Here is a 22,685-nt window from a genome sequence, read left to right as displayed (position 1 = left end):
ACCTTGATGGTATTTAAACATATGTGCTTCCCTGCTTCACAGACTTCGATGTTCAATAAAATCTTATAAAGATTCAGTTGGCAGACAAAGCTTGAATGTAACTCCAATTTTGATCCTAAACTTAAAATGCAAACTGTAAAATGAATAGAGTTTAAACTTGCCTTAAATACAGATTTAAGCGGAAGTGTTATCTATAATCATGATCAAATAATCCCCTAATGCTTGTTTTAACCAACATACAACCTCAGTTGACAGAGCCTCTAATACAATGAGTGTTCAAGTTATTTATAAGCACAAAAATGCTGTTCTAGTCACATTAGAAAAAGCATCAAGATTACAGTTTTTTTCCCTTTGCTCTGTGGCTCAGATAAATGCATGCTATAAATCACAGGGGCATCAGGTTAGTAAAGGGCTTTTCCTTTTAAAGGCACAGATTCAACTTTAAAAACAGTCTCTCCTTTGTGCCAATTGCAACATCTGTCTTTCCCTCAGCTGCCCTTTGCCCCTAAATCAAAAGGCGCTATGTCCTAGGGCACTGTGCTCCTAGCTAAGTACCTTCAACAGTTTGGACCGTTTTGCCCCCGCCAAGAGATGTTTCTGGACTATGAAGCCATACAGGTGTGGTCACCAAGTTGTCCATAAACATCATAAACCAAGCTATCAGGTATTAGTCACTACAGCAGAGAAAACATTAAAACACTTCACACAAGCAGCTGGAAAGCTGCAATGCCAAAGACAGACTTGGAATTCCCAGGTTAAAATATGCATTTTCCATAATTTACAGTTCAACTCTTAACTTCCCTGGTTAGAGGTTTCAGAACAGCACAAATACTGTTCTCCTGGGGTTTCATTTCAGGAAGAAATGACATTAGACTTGATTGCTTTGGCAGTACAAACACCATGCAGAGCTAATTTTATTGTAGCAACCTGCCTTATTAATATTAATATTAAAATAAAAGAAGCCAGCCAATGCATTTCTAACAGCTTCTCCCTGTCATTTATTTCACAAACTGCACAAAAAATGTACTTTTGCTATAAAATACTCAGCTTGGCATAAAGTAAACAAGGTAAGAAAAAAAGGCCTTGCGTAGTATACTATGACCTCAATTTCTAGTTCCATCTTTACAACCTAAGACTATTTACTGCTCTCCCAGTGGGAGAAAAATCACTAAAATATCAGCCAAAGCCAGAGCTTTTGCTTCAGATAGCACTGTGAATTTATCTAATCTATGCAGCAATATGGGTACACACCTACACTCACGTCTGAGACACAGAAGTGCATTTTATTTAGTTAAAGTCATAAAGAGAGCAGCCAGGGCAACTACCCAGGGCTCTCAGTGGTCTTCCCATTCTTGGAATGCTTCACACCAGCTCTGGAAGAGATCATTTCATAGCCACTTACCAGAAAACCTTTTTGCTTGTGTACCATTTGCTGCAATTAATGTTTCTCTTCAGATGCCCCATTCCCTGGACACATTCGAGGCCAGGTTGGACAGGGCTCTGAGCAACCTGATTGAGTTGAAGATGTCCCTCCTCACTGCAGGACAGTTGGACTGGATGAAAGGTCACTTCCAATCCAAACCATTCTAGGATTCCACCGTAGTGTTTCAAAGAAGGGAGGCCTATAGACTCCAGCTACAGAACACTGCCACAGGTTTGCAGTACAAAAACCACATCAACATGTATTGACATCCTTACTGCAATGTCAGAGTCCTTCCAATTACACTGGTGATATGAGAGCTAGTCTTCATCAAACTGGACAATGTGGACTCTCCAGAGCACCTATGATCCGCATTACTTAAGCAGAAGCTAGAATGAAGCCCCTCAACTCCACTCCTGCTGTAACCCACCCCAAACAAACTTTTCTGTTCTAAAAGCTCAAGGTACTGCTGTTGGAAGATCTCAATACCCGTTTATCGGCAGGACTTAGAAAAGCAAGCACAAGCCTGATGAAGGTGGCATGCATATATTTACATGAACTCTCCTCAAGCCAATTCCTGAACTACCACTCTACCTACACTTGGGCAGAACTTGAACCCATCTCTCCTGAAGAAAAAGATCCATGCAAATAACCAGCTAAGCACCATAATAAATACACATTCCAGGATACCATGCCTCACCATCCCAACTGAGGTAGCTGACAAACATAACAAAAGCCCTCAAATACATCTCTGGCTTAGTCAGAGCTAAACATAGTTTGTCCTTAGACTATATATTTAAAATTTTGCTAGGCAGCCTAGAATTAAGTCCCCATCCCCACATGAATTTTGGCCTAAACATTCCTCCACAGGCTATTTAAAGTTCAGTTGATATGAAAAAAAGATGCAAGATGATTCTTCAAAAATGTGTGAATGCACTTGTGGTAAGACAATGCAGCAAGTGCAAAACCAGCCAACACAGTCCTCTTGGCACAAGTGCTCTGAGTAGACAAGAAAGATTCATGAAACACATGGAAGTAAGAAAGCCACCTAAGTACTTAGAGGAAAAGAATCTGGGGTGGGAGAAAGGATGATATGAAAACAAGATGTGGGGATGTAGCAATTTTCATTCAGATTCCATATAACTGAGCAAACAACTTGTATGTATCTTGCTCAGAGAGAAATTAAAGATTAGAAGCTTTAACTTTTATAGCAGAAATAAAACTTTTCTTTTTGGTTTGAAATACAAAGCGCTTCCATAATATTGGAAAGGAGAGAGCAGTTCTACCAATAGTGGATGGAGATAAATTAAACAAGTACTTCATCATATAAATCCTTTATCAAAGAAAAACATAAGCATCAATGTGTTTGTAGATGTATGAGAAGGGGGATTTTTTGCATTTCCTACTCCATTTGAGGATTTCAGTAACTTGGTATGCGGTTGGCCTCACGCTGTTCATATACTTTGAATTAAACCAACTCCGAAAACTGTTTTAAAGTGGAGATATTACAACATGCCAGAAGCAGTACTGCAAAAAAACACTTTTGTTGTGCAACTTCATCACACTCCTATACTTGCTGTACTTTCCCAATTCACGTAGGTAACTTAATGCTTATAAACTCTTGCCTTTACTGTGCCCTGTACACACAATGGAAGTGGAAAGGCCTGTGCTGCCTGCACTGCTGTAAAAGCAAGGCAATGGCAAGGCTAGTTCCCCAAGAGATGCTCTTTTGTGATTGCGACCTGCCACCTGTAAGTAAAGAACAGTTCCCAGCCACCGCCAGCTCATCCTCAGAGGGCTGTGGCCTTTCCACAGATGTTCTCTCAACCCCTCCAGGGACCAGCTCTCTGCTACTACATTTGGACAGCCTGCAAACAGCTTGCTGTTCTTCCCATGGAGAAGCAACCCTACTAGACCACGGATAACACTTTTAACCCATGAATATATGCATTAAGTCAACTCCCTGACATTAATCCTTGAGCAGAGCGAAATAAAGCAACTGTCAGTTGAAACCACCAATGCGTGCTCCCAGCCCCTACTCACTTTCACTAGAGCCAACATGCACCTAGACAGAAACTATTTACTCTCACTAAGCATGAAGCCTGGTATCATGAAGGTGTGAGGGAGCATCCCTCACTGCAGGACTCAGGAAAGGCAAAGCAATCACATAAGTCAAGCCAATAAAGTGCTTCTGCAGCTTTCACTGAGCACTCATTCCAAATGGCTCATAATTCAGACAGTGGTTTTGATGTGACATAACATATGTTAACCTGGCTAATTACAGATCCTTAAATGAAGTGCTACTTTTTGTAAAATTAAACACCATAGCCAGAAATAACAGTATCAGACATGCTTTCTTAATTAATACAGCCATGTATCTATCTGCAGGAGTGGAAAGTGTGAAAAGGAACAATTCGAACAGATGAACACAAAATGAAAAACACTCTTTTCATTAACAGCACCATCAGCAACACTAATTGGATTTCCTCCTAGACAAAGTAGGACTCAGATTAGATGCATGCATGGAAAGACAAATGGTGTAAGAACCCATTCCTACACAATGCACATACCAATTAAATACCCAGTTATTTGCACAGAAGAATGTGTTTTCCACAAACATAAGTGCTCTCAACGTATTCTGCAATCGAACAAAAATAATGTGCGTCCACAGGGCCTTTTAGCTTTCAAATTTCACTGCCTTTTGCAAAAATTACTTCTGAAAATAGCTCCCAAGAGCTTAGCCTTGACAAAGAGTGGAAGAGAGAAGGTGCTGAAGGACAACAGACAAGGGAACACAGCTCCTACCCATTCCTGCCTTGCTCAAACAAGCCTGTCTGGCAGTAGCCACAGGCCTGAGGCACTAGAGCAAATGTTCCTTATCCAGTCTCTCCTCATTTATTCAGAAGGTTACTTAAGAGCTCTGCCTTTAAAAGAGCACAACAGCATTGTCTAAGCTTTGAAGCTGCAAGGTTCTGAAACAACATTTAAATCCCAAAGCTCACTGCATCACATATTCAGGCAAAACACAGAAACCAAATACACCAAAACAAACACGTGGCAGGGTAGATCTTACCTCACAGAGCACTGCACTTTGCAGGGCTCAAGAACTGTGATATAGGTAACACCCTTCACTGCATTTCCTCCGCCTGCAGCTGCAGCCATGCTTGCCCATATCCCATGTCCACTGTAGCAAGCTGCAGGACAGGGGGTGACCAGTGAAGAGAGAAAGACAGAGCATGCTTCAGTAGCAGCAGATCTGGAGCAAGAGGACAGCAAAAGAAATAGTAACTGCCCTCCAGGAGAAGAGAGACAGAGCTGTGACACACACAGAAGGCCTGCCTGAGGAAGAAGCACTTTATTTCAAAAGATCTTTCAAAGAGAGTTAAACCCTGATCACCTGAAGTAGGACATCAAAAGCAGAGGATGTTCTCTAATCAAAAGGCCACGGAGCAAAGCTATCAGAATGTGCCAGAGATACTGGCTGCTGCCTGCCACCAGAGGGCAGGAGAGGCACAAGCATCTTAAAATCCCTCAGTTTCCTCAACAGCCAAGGAAGGCGATCCGAGACCCCTGCAGAGGTTGTTAGGGAAGCACAGAGCACCAGTGTGACCATGCTAAGCCTCTGTTAGCACACCAGTCCTCACTTTCCCCTCCTCACGTGAAAGATCAAGTGCCTCCAGGGCCCGGCGGTAACACGTCATCCAGAACATAACAAAAATAAAAGTGCATTTCAAGAGTCCAAACTAAAATATGCTCCAGTTCTTATATAGCAAAACTTTATTCCCAATTTAATCACCTCTGACCACAAAATATGTTTAATTTTACAGGTGATAACAGTAACTACGGAGACAAAAATTAACACTTCAGGGTTCAACAGTTAAATATTCAGGAAATTACTCGATAAGTACAAAAGGCAGGAAAGCAAAATGCAAGTAGTTTTCTCCCTTAGTTTCTGGTAGAAGCCTTTTTAAGGCAGGTAGCAGCATAACAAGAGTGCAACAATAGATGTGCCAGCCCCAAAGAAGCCCTGTGAATGGCAAAGGTTCTGGTGCTACACCCAGCAGCAGCGGCAAGGAGGGGGATGCAGCACACATCAAACATCAGGCTGCTGCAAGCACAGTGGCACGGCTCACTGGCAAATAAATGAAATAAAAAAAATGAAAGCTGACAGACTAATATAGCCCATAAAGACCTGGAAAGTAATTATGCCTCCGGGTTTGAATCAATAGGTTAATAAAATTCCCTCCTCCCTGCTGAACAGGTGAAGAGGGGGGAAAAAAACCCAGAAAATTTACATTTACTGACACTACTGCCAAAGGTTTCCTGGCGTTCTGCTGTGTGGGACATCAAGCTTGGCTGCTACGTTAACTCTTTCCTCTAATAACATGGTTCATGGAACAGCAGTGACAATAGAGATTTCTATAAAAGAAAGGTATTCCAACACGATTAGACCAAGCATAAGCCTTACACTATATTGGAAATAGCCAGTGAGCCAAACTAGACTGTGACAAACAAAAGATTAATTAAATCACAAACCTAAGAGTCAGAAAGCACACTGAGTTTCAGTTTTCCCTAATAGAAGTAATTAAACTGAGTTCAGTTTGGCATGCACATAATTCTAACTATAATAGCCATAACAGCTCTATTTGTTAACTATTATAAATCCACAAAAGGGGAGGGACAACCAATTTCACTCGGAGGGCAAGAGGCAGCCAGAGGAAATTAGTGGAATCAAGAACTAGTGTTTGTACAACATAACCTGGTGATAATGAGGAATAAAACATCACTACCTTCCGTTAAAGAACTCAACAGCCTCCACACATAATTAATTACGTGGCACACATAAAATTAATTTCAGCTACAGAAGTAATGAAGTACAGGCAGTACTCCTCCCTGGAAACAGAGGCAATACATGTTCAAAGCGTACTGCTATTATCTGCACAGACCATCACAGACTTGGAGAAAGCTGTGATGATATCACTAAAATTTAAAAAGCAACACAAAAAAGAAATTTAGTGGAATACTGAATACATCAAAAAAAGGCAGGTTTATATCACTTATCTGCTTTTAAGGATGTTGAGGCTCTGGAGCGAGTCCAGAGAAGAGCAGCGAAGCTGGTGAGGGGGCTGGAGAGCAGGTCTTATGAGGAGCAGCTGAGAGAGCTGGGGTTGTTTAGCCTGGAGAAGAGGAGGCTGAGGGGAGACCTCATTGGTCTCTACAACTACCTGAAAGGAGGTTGTAGAGAGGAGGGTGCTGGCCTCTTCTCCCAAGTGACAGGGGACAGGACAAGAGGGAATGGCCTCAAGCTCCGCCAGGGGAGGTTTAGGCTGGACATTAGGAAAAAATTTTTCACAGAAAGGGTCATTGGGCACTGGAACAGGCTGCCCAGGGAGGTGGTTGAGTCACCTTCCCTGGAGGTGTTTAAGGCACGGGTGGACAAGGTGCTAAGGGGCATGGTTTAGTGTTTGATAGGAATGGTTGGACTCGATGATCCGGTGGGTCTCTTCCAACCTGGTGATTCTATGATTCTCAGAGAATATGCGAACTCCACAGGTTCAGAGAAGGACAGCCCCATTTTCAGATGTGTTTCGTACTCTAGGATTTTCACATGTCAACAGCAATCAATTAATGGCACTTGAGAATAATCTGCACATACACGGTCATCAAAGCAATAAAAGATGCTAAGACCAAGCATAAAGAAAGTGGACCCTCAGTGACAGATGAAAATGATGACCTCATATCAACAGACGAGAATGCTGAGGTACTAAAAGTTTTTACCTCAGTCTTTACTCACAACCGCTCTCCTCACCCCTCCTGGGTCATGGGACAGCAAGACGGTGAGCATGGGGTTAAAACCCCTCCCACTACAGGGGAGGGACAGGTTCATGACCACCTGAGGAACCTGAACATTTATAAGTCTATGGGACCTGATGAGATGCATCCCAGAGTCCTGAGAGAATTGGCACATGTGGTTGCCAAGCCAATCTCCATGATATTTGAAAAGTCACAGCAATCAGGAGAAGTCCCTGGTGACTGGAAGAAGGGTAACATTGTGCCCATTTTTAAAAAAGGGTAGAAAAGACCACCCTGGGAACTACCAACCTGTCAGCCTCACCTCTGTGCCTGGGAAGATCATGGAACAGATCCTCCTAGAAGCTCTGCTAAAGAACATGGAGGACAGGGAGTTGATTATTGGCAGCCAGCACAGCTTCACCAGGGGCAAATCCTGCATGACCAACTTAGTGGGGTGATGGGGTAACGACTGCAGTGGACACAGGTAAACCGACAAATGTGATCTATCTAGACTTCTGTAAAGCCTTTGACACGGTCCCCCACAACATCCTTCTCTCTAAATTGAAGAGATAAGGATTTGATGGGTGGATTGTTCAGTGGATAAGGAATCGGTTGGGTGGTCACATTCAGAGAGTGGTGATCAATGGCTCAATATCCAGATGGAGATCTGTGACAAGTGGTGTCCCTCAGGGGTCCGTACTGGGATCAGTGCTGTTTAATATCTTCATGAATGATACAGACAGCGAGATCAAGTGCTGCACCCTCAGCAAGTTTGCGGACGTCACCAAGCTGAGTGGTGCAGTTGCCACACTGGAAGGACAGGATGTCATCCAGAGGGAACAGTACAAGCCAGAGAAGTGGGCCTGTGTGAATCACATGAAGTTCAACAAGGCCAAGTGCAAGGTCCTATACCTGGGTCAGAGCAATACACAGTTTCAGTACAGGATGGGGGATGACATAAATGAGAGCAGCCCTGCAGAGAAGGAGATGGGGTTGCTGACTGACAAGAAGCTCGACATGAGCTGGCAATGCACACTTGCAGCCCAGGCCAACTGCATCAAAAGAAGCATGGCCAGCAGGTTGAGGGAGGTGATTCTGCCCCTCTACTCCACTCTTGTGAGACCCCCACCTGGAGTACTGTGTCCAGTTCTGGAATCTTCAATATAAGAAGAATATGTAACTGCTAGAACAGGTTCTGAAGAGGGACTACAAAGATGATCAAAAGGCTAGAGCACGTCCCATATGAGGACAGGCTGGGAGAGTTGGGGTTTTTCAGTATGGAGAAGACTCCGAGACCTTATAGCTCAAACCATTATATGATTCTATGATCATGACAGTGCTATTTGAGATAGAAAACCATGAAAACCTTTAAAAACAATGTCCATCAGAGTTCACTGCCTATATCTTTAAGGCAATAACAGCAGGGGAGAATTCCCAAGCAGACACTTCAGTAAATTGATGTGAACTTCCAGTTCAGATTGTAATTAAGTCTTTACCGATCTACTTGAATCAGTGATTATTTCTTTTAAGGACCTGACCAATGCAAGGTTTGAACTTTTAACTCCAGAGTCACAAACCTTCTGGCAGATCAGCACAGCAAATTCAGAGAACGGAGTGGCACTGCACCAGCCAGGTACTGGAGTTTGACAGGCATCATATATCTCCTTCTCCCTCCCATTACTCCTGCACAGCAACACGGGTTCCAGTTTGCTCTTCTAACTGTCTCTCCCCTCAATGTATAAACTTCACGTGCTGGAGGGGAGCAGTGGGTGGAAGGCACCTTGGCGCAGGAGAGACAGCAGTGCTGCCCATTCAACCACAGTGAGTTGGAGGCCACACAGGACAAGGTGTCCTGAAGGATTTTCCTCACCTAACATACAAAAGCAGTCAAGCCATACAATCATCCTAGGCTACTAACCATACCCGTCCTTACTGACAATGGCCTCAAGGTTACTTTTTTAATTACATTAGCCACATTAAGCAATACCTCCCACTAACTTAACCCTTCCGTCATGTTTTAACCACTGCTCAGCTTATCATTTTAGGAATTGCTCAATTTTTTATTCTGAAGATGTAAAATTAAGCTTGCGGAAACCTTCCCCGGCTCAGGATCTTAAGATTATTAATTCCTTGCAGTGACTGAGCTCCATATTCATCACATGTCAAGAATACCTTGACCATACCTCATGTCATACCTTCAGTACTGTATACAGTTAGAATCCTCAACATAAGAAGGATATGGAACTGTTGGAACAGGTCCAGAGGGGGAGCTACAAAAATCATCAGAGGGCTGGAGCACCTCCCATATGAGGACAGGCTGAGAGAGTTAGGCTTGTTCAGCCTGGAGAAGGCGTGACCTTCCAGTACCTCAAAGGGGCCTATAGGAGAGCTGGGGAGGGACTGTTCACAAAGGCTTGTGGTGATAGGACAAGGGGAAATGGGTATAAGCTGGAGAGGGGCAGATTTAGGCTTGACATGAGGAAGAATGTCTTCACCATTAGAGTGGTGAGGCGCTGGAACAGGTTGCTCAGGGAAGTTGTGGATGCTCCATCCCTGGAAGCGTTCAAGGCCAGGTTGGATGGGGCCTTGGGCAGCCTGAGCTAGTTGGATGTCCCTGCTCATGGCAGGGGGCTTGGAACTAGATGATCTTTAAGGTCTCTTCCAACCCAAACTGTTCTATGATCTCTTTATAAATAAATGGCCTGAAATCCATTAAAGCTGATGGAAATGTTTAGTTTGCAGGGGAAGAAAACTGTTGCTAAGGAACTGCAAAGAAGAAAAGGCCAAAGAGTGGTCATCTGAAAAGAAAGAATTAATCTAATTGGCCCTTGATAAGTTGGGCATTTGGCATATAAGTAGCAATAAGCAGGCTGTAGGCTTTTTTGCAAACTTAGGTTGAAAGCATAGTCAAAAAATGATTGCATTCCTAGAGACTGGCCAAATTCCCTCTTCTTCACATAACAGACCCTGCCTGCTTTTGTGAATTTCAGACATTTTCAAAGCAAACTGCATGAATACCATTCTGAATTACAGCTATGCCTACAGTTCTTGAGGAGCCCGCTATTGAGTAAGAGTTTTCTTCACATTTATTCTCACCTGCAGATCAACAAATGTGCTTTGTCAGCAAGTACAGGCTTCTGTGCTTTGCTAATTTGGGCAGAATTCTGAGCAATGCACCAAAACAAATACTATTTCATGGATTTTCATTTTGCAACATTTTCATTTCAGGAGAATATCTGCAATTGTTTAGAACAATTTAAAAATAAAGACTCAATGAAGTGGAAGGTTTTTCAAGCTCTTTCTCAGCTGAGAATTTGTTTGTTTAAAGAGCATTTCCTTTTTTTCTTCTTCTTTATTGACTCAGATCTTTCTCTAGTGAAGCTATTTTTTATGTTCTTTTACCTTTTTACTTCAATCTACTTGGATAGAAGAGAGTTACAACTGCAGAGACTGCACCTCTGGCACGTTTAGCTACACCTTTACAATTTCTTACACATTTGCCAACACTTCAGCTTAAGTATCACAAATGCCTGGTATTTAACATTCCAGAGTCAAAATTCCAGCACCTCACTTGTTCCAGTTGCACATTAACTCACAAGATGTCAAGTATCAAACTGACACCCTAGTCTTCTTCCTTTCCACTATTTTAGGAGCTATATGGTTGCCATATGAAAGTACCACATAAAATAACAATAGATATCAAATAACAATATATAACAATTACAAAGCTATCACACTTTTATACAACAAACAGCAGGCTTTCATGAGCAATTTACAAGAAATTGCTTTATTAATCAAAACAAAATGTGTGACTCGCCTACCTTCTCCTTCACACACTCGGTTACCTCCTTAACTGCACATTCGTGGGTCTTAATATGGTTGGGTCTTACTGGTTGTATTTATTGGTTTTGTAATGCCCACTTGACCAAATAAATGACAAGACCTGACCCTCACAATTCTACTAGCTTTCTTGTGATACAGAATCACAACACACTATTTGCACATTCTCAGCTGTAACTAAATTCTATCATTTTTCCCCATGAGCATTATTTTAACTGGAGCATGAAAACTTGCTAGATGAACACAAAATAAGAAATGTTGCCATTAACACTGTGAGCTTTACACACATATGCTAAATCCAATTCCCAGTCTACAATATTTTTGTCTGGCCTATTGAAAGACATTTTCCAGACCTGTAAACCTTTTCAATCACTGTTTCAGAGAGTTGTTGGACAAAAACATGAAGTGTGTTCCATGCTTTTTGAGAAACACAGTTAGAGCAAGTAAGAATTGCAGTGAAAGGGATAACAATAAACTTCTTAGTGTGCTTCTGTGTGGCCAGTAATATTGTATTACCACAGTTCTTTCAGCTGTTTGGAAAATGCAAACCAAGACCTTTGGAAAAAATAAGACAGGTGCTCCCTCATTTCCTGAAGTCACGCTGCTGCTACATTTCATTCATTGCTCTTTTGTAACAGAAATTAAGGCCGTAAAAACTAATCTGCAACAAAAATTCAAGAGAAGTCTAAAGTAAAAAGTTCTCCAGAAGCGTGTTTCTCCTGAAATCTCAAAACACCCTTAACATCACAGGAGGGCACCACCACTCACACTCAGGGCACCAAGAACAGCCTCTTGTGCTCTCTGGTCAGTGCTGCTAACAACTGCAGCGCACTAGAATGCTCCCTTTTCTCAAGATACTGTTCGTGAGTTGTTACCAAGGTGACTCTTCCCTTTGAACTGTTTTCCTTTTGTACAAGTGTTTTCCTAACAAAGATATTGTATCCATAGTGCAGCTTTCCAAACTCTCTTTCCTGATTTGCTGTCCCCTAGAAATATCCTAGAAAACCAGGCAGACTATGGTCCACGGGACTACATATACATGACCATGACAACCACAAGATCTTAGACGCTATAAGAAACCAGCAGGCACGGTTTCTGACCTACAATGTCCTTTGCCAAAAAAATGAGACCATTCTCTGAGCCTGTCATTTTGAACCAGACCAAACAGTAATTAGTGTCTGACTAGAAGAAGACAACTTAGAACAAACTCGCAACCGCGTAGAGAAGCCTTGGCCACACTAAAACACTGCACTGATCAGTTTAACGTGTAACTTGTTGTGTTAAGAGCAGGGACAGCTTATTTGCAACAAATGAGGGGTGAGGGGGCTGGAGAACAGGCCTTATGAGGAGCGGCTGAGAGAGCTGGGGTTGTTTAGCCTGGAGAAGAGGAGGCTGAGGGGAGACCTCATTGCTCTCTACAACTACCTGAAAGGAGGTTGTGGAGAGGAGGGTGCTGGCCTCTTCTCCCAAGTGACAGGGGACAGGACAAGAGGGAATGGCCTCAAGCTCCGCCAGGGGAGGTTTAGGCTGGACATTAGGAAAAAATTTTTCACAGAAAGGGTCACTGGGCACTGGAACGGGCTGCCCAGGGAGGTGGTTGAGTCACCTTCCCTGGAGGTGTTTAAGGCACGGGTGGACAAGGTGCTAAGGGGCATGGTTTAGTGTTTGATAGGAATGGTTGGACTCGATGATCCGGTGGGTCTCTTCCAACCTGGTGATTCTATGATTCTATGAAACAAGATATAAACATGGAAAAAATTACCATCTTCTCTCCTGAGCTTTTCACTCTCTGCTTCAGAGCAATTGGGATTGTGGTCTTAAATGCAAGGAATGGATTTTAAAAGCAGTTTTACCAAACGTTATTAAATTGTGTATTTGTGGATGGTTTTGATTTTTTCTTTTTGATCAGGTATATATATTGCGGCTAAAACAGACATACAGCTAGCCGTAGCTTACTTCAGAGTAGGCTTTCTACATGCTAACATCTTCTTATTAGTGGAAACACAGAAGTCATTCTCTCAAGGAGGCCACAAGGTCATTAGTCTCCACAAGTGCAGTAGATGCCATTTGAGATCTTGATGTTTTTAGAAAGTTACCATCTCCATTAAGATTACTTGCTCTACCTAATGCCAATCCAGCCAGCGTTCACAGCAAACCTGTTGCCTACATTGTATAACCACCCATGCTACAGTATGGAACCACAAAACTCAGAAGCACACAGATCAAAGACATTGACTTACTTGCACTCCTCCACACTGGTCTCAGCTATACTGGAAATAAAAATTAAAGAATTCAGGCAGGGGTAGGAATTTGAGAAAGAGAAGGAACCCAGATTATCTGCTCCCAGAAAGTTTAGAGAAGGAAAAGAAAACAGGTCACAGATGCTAGCCCCTTTAAGCTCTTTTTAAAGCTAGAGTAAAGCATTTATTTGTAAAGGTACCAAAACACCACACATTTCACGCTAGTGATAACATGGTTGCTGTCACAGAACGTTACTTACAGACAGAAAAGACGGAAGGACACAAACACACTCACCGTGCACACAGAGGTTTCATCCCCAGTCTTTACTCTGTTATGAGCCAAAAGCTGCTCCAAGAGGTCAAGTCTGTGCAGCAGCCAGGAAAATGCCAGCAGCAGCTCCCGACTACCTGCTGAGCCGTCAGACGAGAGCCTATAAAGTTCTGGTCTCCCATAGCCATGGTACCACAATGCTGATTTTACAAACCTAATCTGGTTATCTGAAAAGAAGAAAAAAAATAAAGAATAACAAATTGCATTACTGAATGTATTAACCCATTCAGGTCCAGAAACCATTGCCTCCTCTGAGAGCAAGATTTTTAATCAAGCCTAAGATTAGTGGAGGACAGCGGAGACTACGGTCTTTATCAACAACTGATAAAGAACAGAAGGTAAAGGGAGAGAGGGACTATTCACAAAAGCTTGTGGTGATAGGACAAGGGGGAACAGATGTAAGCTGGAGAAGGTCAGATTTAGACTAGACATTAGGAAGAAATTCTTTATCATGAGAGTGGTGAGACACTGGAACAGATTGCCAAGAGAAGTTGTGGATGCCCCATCCCTGGAGGTGTTTAAGGCCAGGTTGGATGGAGCCTTGGGTAACCTGATCTAGTGGGATGTCCCTGCCCATGGCAGGGGGGTTGGAACTAGATGATCTTTAAGGTGCCTTCCAACCCTAATTATTCTATGATTCTAAAGGGTAAAGTCTTCCGTATGCTGCCCCATTCTGACTTACAGGAACTTCTGCTCACAGAAAAGGAGGAATTGAAAGTTAAGATCAAGGCCAGTAACGGCCTCCTGGAGATTAACAATGGCAAAAAAAAGGTAAATAGCCATCCCCCCTATTAACAGGGCTCCAATTCACCTATTCATTTTTATGAGCCACCAAGCATGCTATGAATTAGTAAAAACTCTGAGTTACTTCACTTCTGAAGGAAACTGGAATTTAGAGATAGGAGTTTCACAGCTTGCTGCAAATCTCTGAGCAGCAGCAAGCAGGCAGGGATAATGCAGCACACCACACTTCATACCAGACCACTGACACTACTGAATTCTCAGGAACGCTCCGATCTTTATTACTTCACACCAGCAAATGTAACCTGATAGCTAAAAGACAGTCACTACAGAACTGTAAGATATTGAGGAAACAAAGAATATTATTATTTAAAAAGGTTCTGGCCATTAAGTCTCAGCTCTGTACTAAGTCAAAACTTTTAATAAAGAACACAGTTTGGGGCAAAACAAACAGTACATACTGGGGAAGAACCAACAGTAGCTGTAAAAGGAAGTCCTGCTCAAAAAGCTACCAAGTTCTCCAAAGGCAACAACAAGCGATTAAGGAAGATGCAACCAATGCAGGACATTTAGACTTCCTAGTCGGATTCAACAAAGAAACTGAGCCACTGTGGTGGAGGGAGAATGAAGGCCCTTGAATCAATGACAAGTGCCTAGCAGACAAGAACCAGATGGTAGGAACAAACAGTGGTTTCACTTGAGGGCTCTGTGCTAGGCAGTTGCTGTCAACCAACCCAAAATAACGCACAGACAATGTAGGTGACAGAAAATATGGTGCTGATGTGATATTACTCAGTAGTAAGGCATGCAGGCAGATCATGAAGGACTGCAGAACCTAATAAGCCCAAGATTTAAAATGAAGATAAAATTCTTTTTTAGAAAATGAAAAGCCATATGCACAGGCGAAAAACAATCCTAACTTTACTGGCACAGCAATGGGCTTGAGGCTGACCTCTGGATTCAGGAACATGATCTTAGATGGTAAGATTTTTCATTACAATAGCACACTTGATTCTTCTATGCATCCAAAAACAAACTGAATGTGAGAAACCTAGAAAGGAGACTAAACAGAACTCAGGGAAAATTACATTGTTGTCTATACCCATCATGACCCCACATCCCAAATTCATGGTGTTATTTAATTTCTTCAGTCCCAAAAATGCTACAGAAGAGTCAGAAAACAGTCAAAGAGATCACGAGTACAATCACAAGTACAGGACAGCTTTATTGTAAGAACAGACAATATAGGCCAAGAAGATAACCGAGAATGGATATAACAAAACTCTTTAAACCCACGAGTGCTGCAGAATGGGTGAATAGGGAATAATTTGATTGGATGACATTCAATACAAGAACTGTGAGCCACCAAACTTAACAAGTAAGTGAGTCAAAACAAGCTAAAGAGATGTTCTTCACACAAACAACAAAGCTCTGAGATTTCTGGCCATGGTTCACTATGGAAAGGAGGAACTGGATTTACGGAACAGGAGTTCATGGAAGCTTATGAAATACAAAGACATCCTCTCTGGTTTAGGAAGTCTGAGATGTAAACTACTGGACGCTGAAAGAATTGTCCCCTGAAAGCATCCTGCTTTATTTACTCTTTCCCCTGGGCATCCACTTTTAACAGTTGCCACAGCTGGACGGAGAGAGAAACCTTTAGTTTGATCCAGTGTAGTGCTTCAGTATGTCTGTAGGGCTTCATTAAAAAAAAGGGTATACACTCACATACACAAAAATAAAATAAGAACAAACCTCACACAGTCCAGGATTGTCACTGCTGTCCTTAATTAACACACCAGTTCTTCACATTACACGCTCGTTCACTTACCCGTTGTGGTAAAAACATCCCTTAGCACTGACACATATCATAATCTTTCTTTGTCTGACATCAACAACTGAAGCTCAAAAACCACAGAATGAACAACTACAAAATAAAAAACCCAATCCTGTAGCTCTCAAAGGATTTTGTTAATTACAACAGACTCTCACAGTGAAGAGTGGCTGATTTAACTTCATTTGCAAAATGCTAAAGGAGTCTCATTCACCAAAAGTAATACAAAGCCAATACATAGGCAGGAGCTGTAAGCCGTGCTAGTAACCCTCAGGGAGCAGCACACTGGTACAACTCCACTGAGGCCAGAGGGAGCTGGCAGTCAGAGAAAGCCACCAAGCCCTTTGCACTCTGACAAACCATAGGAAGGTACATTGAGTGCATGATTTGACCAACATTAATATTTAGTGCAGATGCCTAAGGAGATGCCTACTTCCAGAGTGGTCTTCAGTCCAAACCCACTGTTATACAGGCTACTACACATCTTCAGCAGAAGGAGCAGAACTAGGTAGTTCACCATTTGAAAGCTAAAAATGAATTCCTGACAAAGACATTAACCATGACTGAAGAAAGAAAAAGTAGTTCAGGAGCATGATTAAGCAGGTGACACAACAGGGCAGAGCTACTCATTTTAGCAGGACTAGTGTTTTGCGTAACAGAACTTCTGCAGACATATCAGTCGGACAACTGGCTTTAAACCTAGCTTGCTTCTGCATTCCAGACACAAAAAGGAAACCCAAACACCTGAATCACTCACTCCATTTGCTTTTTCCAGAACCCGTGAACATAAAACCAAGCAGCTTCCCTTCACGATACTAGGGTGGCAGAAATGCCTGTGGTTTGCTAAAAATGTTGCTGTAGAGATGCATTCCAATTACAGGGGGAGCACTCAGATATTAGAGAATTTATTCTGAACACTCCTGAACATTCTTATGAGCTGCCCTTTCCTTTTCTTTGTGAATTTGTCAAGAAAGAAATTGCCACAACAGGTGAAGGCAGAAATACTCCAACCAGGAGGGAAGATCAGTAAGTACTTTCTTCCTTTTCCAAAGAAAACAAGTACACCATGCTGCCGTCTGCCGTTCAGGGAGCAAACCAAGAAATCACGTACCAAAGAGAAGGAACAGAGAGCAAGTCAGCTGTTTTTTCCCTTTTTTTTTTCCCTTTCCCTCCTTTGACATACTACTCAGGACCAGATCCACCAAAGCAATTTGCCACTTGAATTTCTTTGTTGCTCTGGGCCTTTATCTCCCCATTTCATCTCTCCCGCAACACACTGTCCTCACATGAGAGGATATGGTTGGTGTGAGCATCTAGCAGGAATTGTGGATGAGCACTCAAACCATGGAAGTGGAACTGGGGCTCAAAGAGCCACTTAGTTTTCATCATCCCCACAGTGCTCTGCTTAGTAGGAAATAGTGTTCAGATAAATGCCAGCAGAGGCCCTGTAAGTACCCAAGACCAAGATGAATTCCTCTGTAACGTGCAGCCAAGAGAGAGGAAAAGCCATCCCTCAGACAGCTGATAACACCAATCACTCAAACGCCTCCTCTTTGACAACATCTTCTTACAGTATTTCATTAGGATTAGGCAATTTATAAAGACCCACACAGTCCTTCCAACTAATCTCCTGCATGCACATCATTTATAAAAGCATGTTCAGCACGTATGATCGTGCCACAGGTGAACACCAGAACACCAGAGTTGGCTACAACTACACTGAAGTTGTGCTCTTCCACTTCATGAATCCTGCAGAATATTTCCAGTGAATTACAATGTGATATTCAAATCAGGGTTATGCACGAGCCTGGCAGGCTGTGACAGAAAGTAACTAAATCAAGTACAAGAACAGTCACAGATACATTACTTCATGCACTCAGGCAAGAAACACCTGCATAGGTAAGTGGTATTATGGGAAACTGCTGCTGCAGAAGAACATTTTCTGCTTCATTTGTCAAACAAACAAAAATATACTGCAGCTCCAGACCTCTTTCCTGTACTATAAAAAATTAATTGCGACTCCAGAAAACAAATATTTCCTCCAACTACCTAAACATATACAGCACTGCACTGCTGCCTGGTGTGGCTCTAAGGCTCATCACCAAGCCCATCCACTCTCAGCCTGTGAATAAAAAGCATCATGAAACCATTGATCATGACCAGGAAGGTTATGCCTGGTATACTATTATACAGCTTACATAGCCTCCAACCCCACTGAGAGATCCAGTGTTCTGACACATCAAGGGGCTGGAGTGTTATTACTGCTTTCCCATCAAGGTTTGCAGTCAGTGCTTTTTATTGTGTGAAGAAAAAATTATTTCAAAACAGGAGACCAAAAGAACCATTTGAGAATTTTACAACCACAAACTGATAGGCTTTGGTGGGGTTCCTACATTTTATTATACAATATCATTCTGCGTGATTTTTCTTTTCCACTGGTGATTTTTCAATATTTTATTTTCTGCTAGATAGACAATAAAATATATCGAACCACTGAAAAACATGCCGCAGAATGTTTTTCTAACAAACACCACATCACTACCACATCACAACCACAACAAGGGAATGACTTGTGGCTATTCTGTTCAGAGCAAATTTTCATCTGCTCTAAAATTCACTTCTATAACAAGATAAAACCAAAAGCTGACTAAAGAAAACTACTAACTCGAAACAGAAATACACACTGGAGTGCAACTTCAAAAGTCACTTGATAAAAGGATTTCCTAGATTAAGGAAAAGCTTTCTGGAAAAATTTTTCCTTTACCACAAGCGAAATCTGCAAGAGCATTCTTTCCTTGCAACGCACTGCTTTCTTCTAAGCACCTCACAACTGCAAATAGGCCAACAGCTGGGTCTCTGCAGAGCAGTGGGAAGCACCACTGTAATCATAACACCAGACACAGACGACAGGCCAAGGCTCAAAAAAAAACAAATTAGCCTAAAAAAAAGAAAAGGTACAAGAGCACAGGTTCTCTTTTCCAGAAAGCTGTTCCCATGCCTATGCACACAGCAACCTGAGAAAGTTATTTAGTCCCTGTGCCCAAGGCTCCCATAAAACAACTACATGAACGACCACAAGTGCTCCAGAACAGGAACAGAAAAGAAAGGGTGTAAAATATTGTGTTCACAGCAGACAACTCATTCATTTGGCCGAGCAAAGATAATCAGTGTAATTTGAAAAACAGCATGGCTATCCAACCTGAGTTTAAGATCTTGGAGTTGTGACTAAACAAGCTGCTTGAATATCAGCTCAGCAGCTCTGATCAGAAACACACATTCCTACCTCACAATCTACCAGCAGAGGCTGTGTCTGCTCTCTGTAGAGCCAGCAACTTGCCACACACATGGAAACTCTGTCTCCAATGCTACAAACAACTAGTAAAGGAGCAGCCAGGATTCAATGAGGCTGCACTTGTGCAGAACCACCTCCACAAAGCTGTAGGAGACAGTAAATTTATCTACCATACACAGCAGATTATGGATGAGTAGAAAAGCAAAAACAGCTGAATGAAAAATAGCAGCCATGAGTAACACAGCATGGTGCTGACTTCCTGATGAGCTACCAGCAAAACAACGCTAGTTCTGCTCCACGCTCCTTGAGAAATACCATCCACAATGCTCAGCCTTTTTTAACACCATTTACAGAGCCACCATATTCCCAGCTCTTCAGGGGCTAAAACAATATTGTTTAGGTCTTTCTTTGCTTTCAATGGCAGAAGTGGATTTTAAGTGGTTTCAGTCTGAGAAGACCTCTATACATTACAGACAGTCCCATTCTCAAAACTCTTCTCTAGATAGGCATTTTTCAAGAAAGAAGTTTGGAGAATAGTATCATAATTGGAATAACATACATTTAAGAAGCAAACAGTGCTCTGTCATTGTGAGAAGCCAACTGTATTCAGCTTCTCTCTGGAACAGTGGCACTGTCCATAGAGATATTCATGGTCCATCTCAAATATTCACACAGGTTTCACTTTTCGTTTTGTCTAGAACTTCAATCCAAAACATTGCCTTTATGGTTAATACGCTGCAGTTCACAGCCCTGACAAAAGATGTGATATAAAATTAACCACGCACCACACATGGAATGGGGAAAGAAGGAATCAAAGCAAAACCAAATCTATTTCTCTAATTGTCTCTGCAGATGCTGAGAATACATAAGATCACTGCAGAGATTTACCCACAGCAAAATGTCAAAGGGAAGGAAGAGCCCCTAGCAGACACAGAAACACCCCAGTTTCCGGGACAAAGCAAGCCAAATAGGAGTGAAGTTGCCTGCACAGCTGTAATGCAACAGTAAATTGGCGGCACAGGTATTCAAACTGGAGCACTCCTGACAAGGAGCAGGGAGACCAAAAGATGCTACAAAACCAGTCCCAGTACTTCCCTAGGGCAGATGGAAATTGCATAGCTAAACTAAGTTACCTATGGTATCCGACTCTGCCCACTTGCCTCCATGGATTTGTTTCAGAAGAGCGTAGAGCAGCCTCCAGAAATCCAGGCTCTGCAGAAGAGAGAGGGGTGGGGGAGATCAGCAGGCAAAAGATCTGCCACGTATTTCGCCTTAATTAGGCAAAGCAACCCATATCTGGGCATCAGTTGTTACATGGAAGAGCACACCTGCACCCTGCCAACACTGTTGGATCAGGCAGGTTCATGTATCAGCTGTCCTGTGAACGCTACCTACAGCGTAGTGCACTCAGAAAGAGAAGAGCTACCGATGCTGCTTATACAGCACAACCCAGCACCTCTGCTTTAAGGCTCTGACCCACGGGAGTGCAGCTTCCGTGGCACAAGTCACCCGCAGTCAAACCAGAACCTGAAGATGCTGAAAAGATCTGTGATAGTATTAAAAAGCCACCAAAAGGCAGCGCACAATGAGCTGGAACTGGTCATCGCTGCTTGGTCACACAAGGGCAACACGCCGACGAGCTGAAGGAGCGATGGCTACAGCTGAACTCCAGCTAACACTCGCAAAGCAATAACCGAGGGAACGGAGTAGGTGGAGCACCCGGGTGCGAGACGAGGGCTGGCAAGCATCGCCCTGCACAGCCCCAGAGCAGAGGCCCCCGCGGGGCGGGTGCACAGAGACCCCGGGGGACGCCAGTAAGGCGCCGCTGACACGGTGAAACACCGAGCTCTGCGTTAAAGCCACGAGAAAGCCAAGCCCTTCGGAGACCCGCAGCAGAGGCGACCCCGGCCCCCGCGCCGAGGGGGGCGGGCAGCAGCGGGGCGGCCGCTCACCGCCTGCGGCCGGTCGAACTTGGCGCGCCGCAGGGTGTCGGGGCCGGGCCGGGCGCGGGGCGGCAGGGCCCGGCACAGCGCCCCGACGGCGCCCGGCAGCGCCTCCCGCCGCCTCCGCATCGCGCGCCGCCTCCCGCGCTGCCCCGCGCGCGCGTGCGCACGCCGCCCGGGCCGCCCCGCCCGCCCGCGACGGCGCCCCCTGGCGGCCGGAGGGAGCGCGCTCCCGCCCCACCCCGGGCGTGGGGCGCGGTTCCTCCCTCCCGCGGGAGGTCACCGGCGTGAGGAGCGCCCAGGGCGGCCTGCGTGAACGTGGCCTCTTGCTGACCGCGCAGGAGCAGAGCCGCGTGCCCCACAGCCAGAACCTCGAGAGGCTTCCTCCGCCCCTCCCAGATGAAGGGGTGACGGAAAAACCTAGCCTTGGCTGCTCTGCGTGATGGAATCATAGAATGGTTCGAGTTGGAAGGGGCCTTGAAGCCCATGCAGTTCCAACCCCCTGCCGTGGGCAGGGACACCTCCCACTGGATCAGGCTGGTCAAAACCTCATCCAGCTTTGCCTTGAAGGCCTCCAGGGATGGGGTATCCAAGACTTCCATGCAAAACCTGAGCCAGTGCCTCACCACCCTCATTGCAAAGAATTTCTTCCTAATGTCTAATCTAAATCTTCCCCCTTCCAATTGAAAGTCGTTCCCCTCATCCTTGTCGCTACAGGCTCTTGTAAAAAGTCCCTCTCCAGCTTTCTTGAAGACAAAACTTGCTGCTCTCAGACCACAACATCATTTCTCAGCTGCAGTGAGAACACCCGGGGATCAGGTTCTCGCCCAGGTTCCTACTTTAGTCTCAGTTTGACGAGGCATGAGGCAGGCAGCACGTTCCCAGGGACAGACTCACAACTGAAGCAATCTCAAGGATTAATCCTTGGTGGGTAGCAGGGGGAAAATGGTTCTGCTGTTAGGGAGATAGTGTGGGTTGCTGAGACGGAACATCCGCCTCTTGGCTGGGGTTTATGTGGACGAAGCCTGGTCTGGAAGCAGATTTCCACTGCAGGCAGTATGGAGGGACTATGACTAGTGCCTGCCAGGAAGCCTAGTCTGCTCCACTAGCACAGCAATGTCCACCTGAACCAGGGCTGCCTCTGTCCGTACATAACACCCGCACAAAACCCCCACCAGTGGGGGTTACTGGCCAGTTACCCAGTTCATTACACATTTAACGTGCTCTCTTTGGATCTAGCGTGATTATTTT

The 22,685-nt window shown here is 43.9% G+C and overlaps 1 protein-coding gene across 1 annotated transcript in view; it reads right to left on the bottom strand.

Moving 5' to 3' along the window:
• Positions 1 to 21,581, bottom strand: part of TEDC1 (tubulin epsilon and delta complex 1) — an 83,785-nt gene extending 62,204 nt beyond the window's left edge. The window contains exons 1-3 of the mRNA XM_069862464.1: positions 21,444 to 21,581; positions 20,625 to 20,703; positions 13,589 to 13,791 (exon numbers count right to left, since the gene is read on the bottom strand). Coding sequence (XP_069718565.1) covers positions 13,589 to 13,791; positions 20,625 to 20,703; positions 21,444 to 21,563 — 402 coding nt within the window. The 5' untranslated portion in view covers positions 21,564 to 21,581. The remainder of the gene's footprint in view (positions 1 to 13,588; positions 13,792 to 20,624; positions 20,704 to 21,443) is intronic.
• Between the last annotated feature and the right edge of the window lie 1,104 nt (positions 21,582 to 22,685).

This window comes from Phaenicophaeus curvirostris, chromosome 8 (genome assembly GCF_032191515.1).
Source record: "Phaenicophaeus curvirostris isolate KB17595 chromosome 8, BPBGC_Pcur_1.0, whole genome shotgun sequence".
NCBI classification, from domain to species: Eukaryota; Metazoa; Chordata; class Aves; order Cuculiformes; family Cuculidae; genus Phaenicophaeus; species Phaenicophaeus curvirostris.
This window is presented reverse-complemented; position numbering and strand designations above follow the sequence as displayed.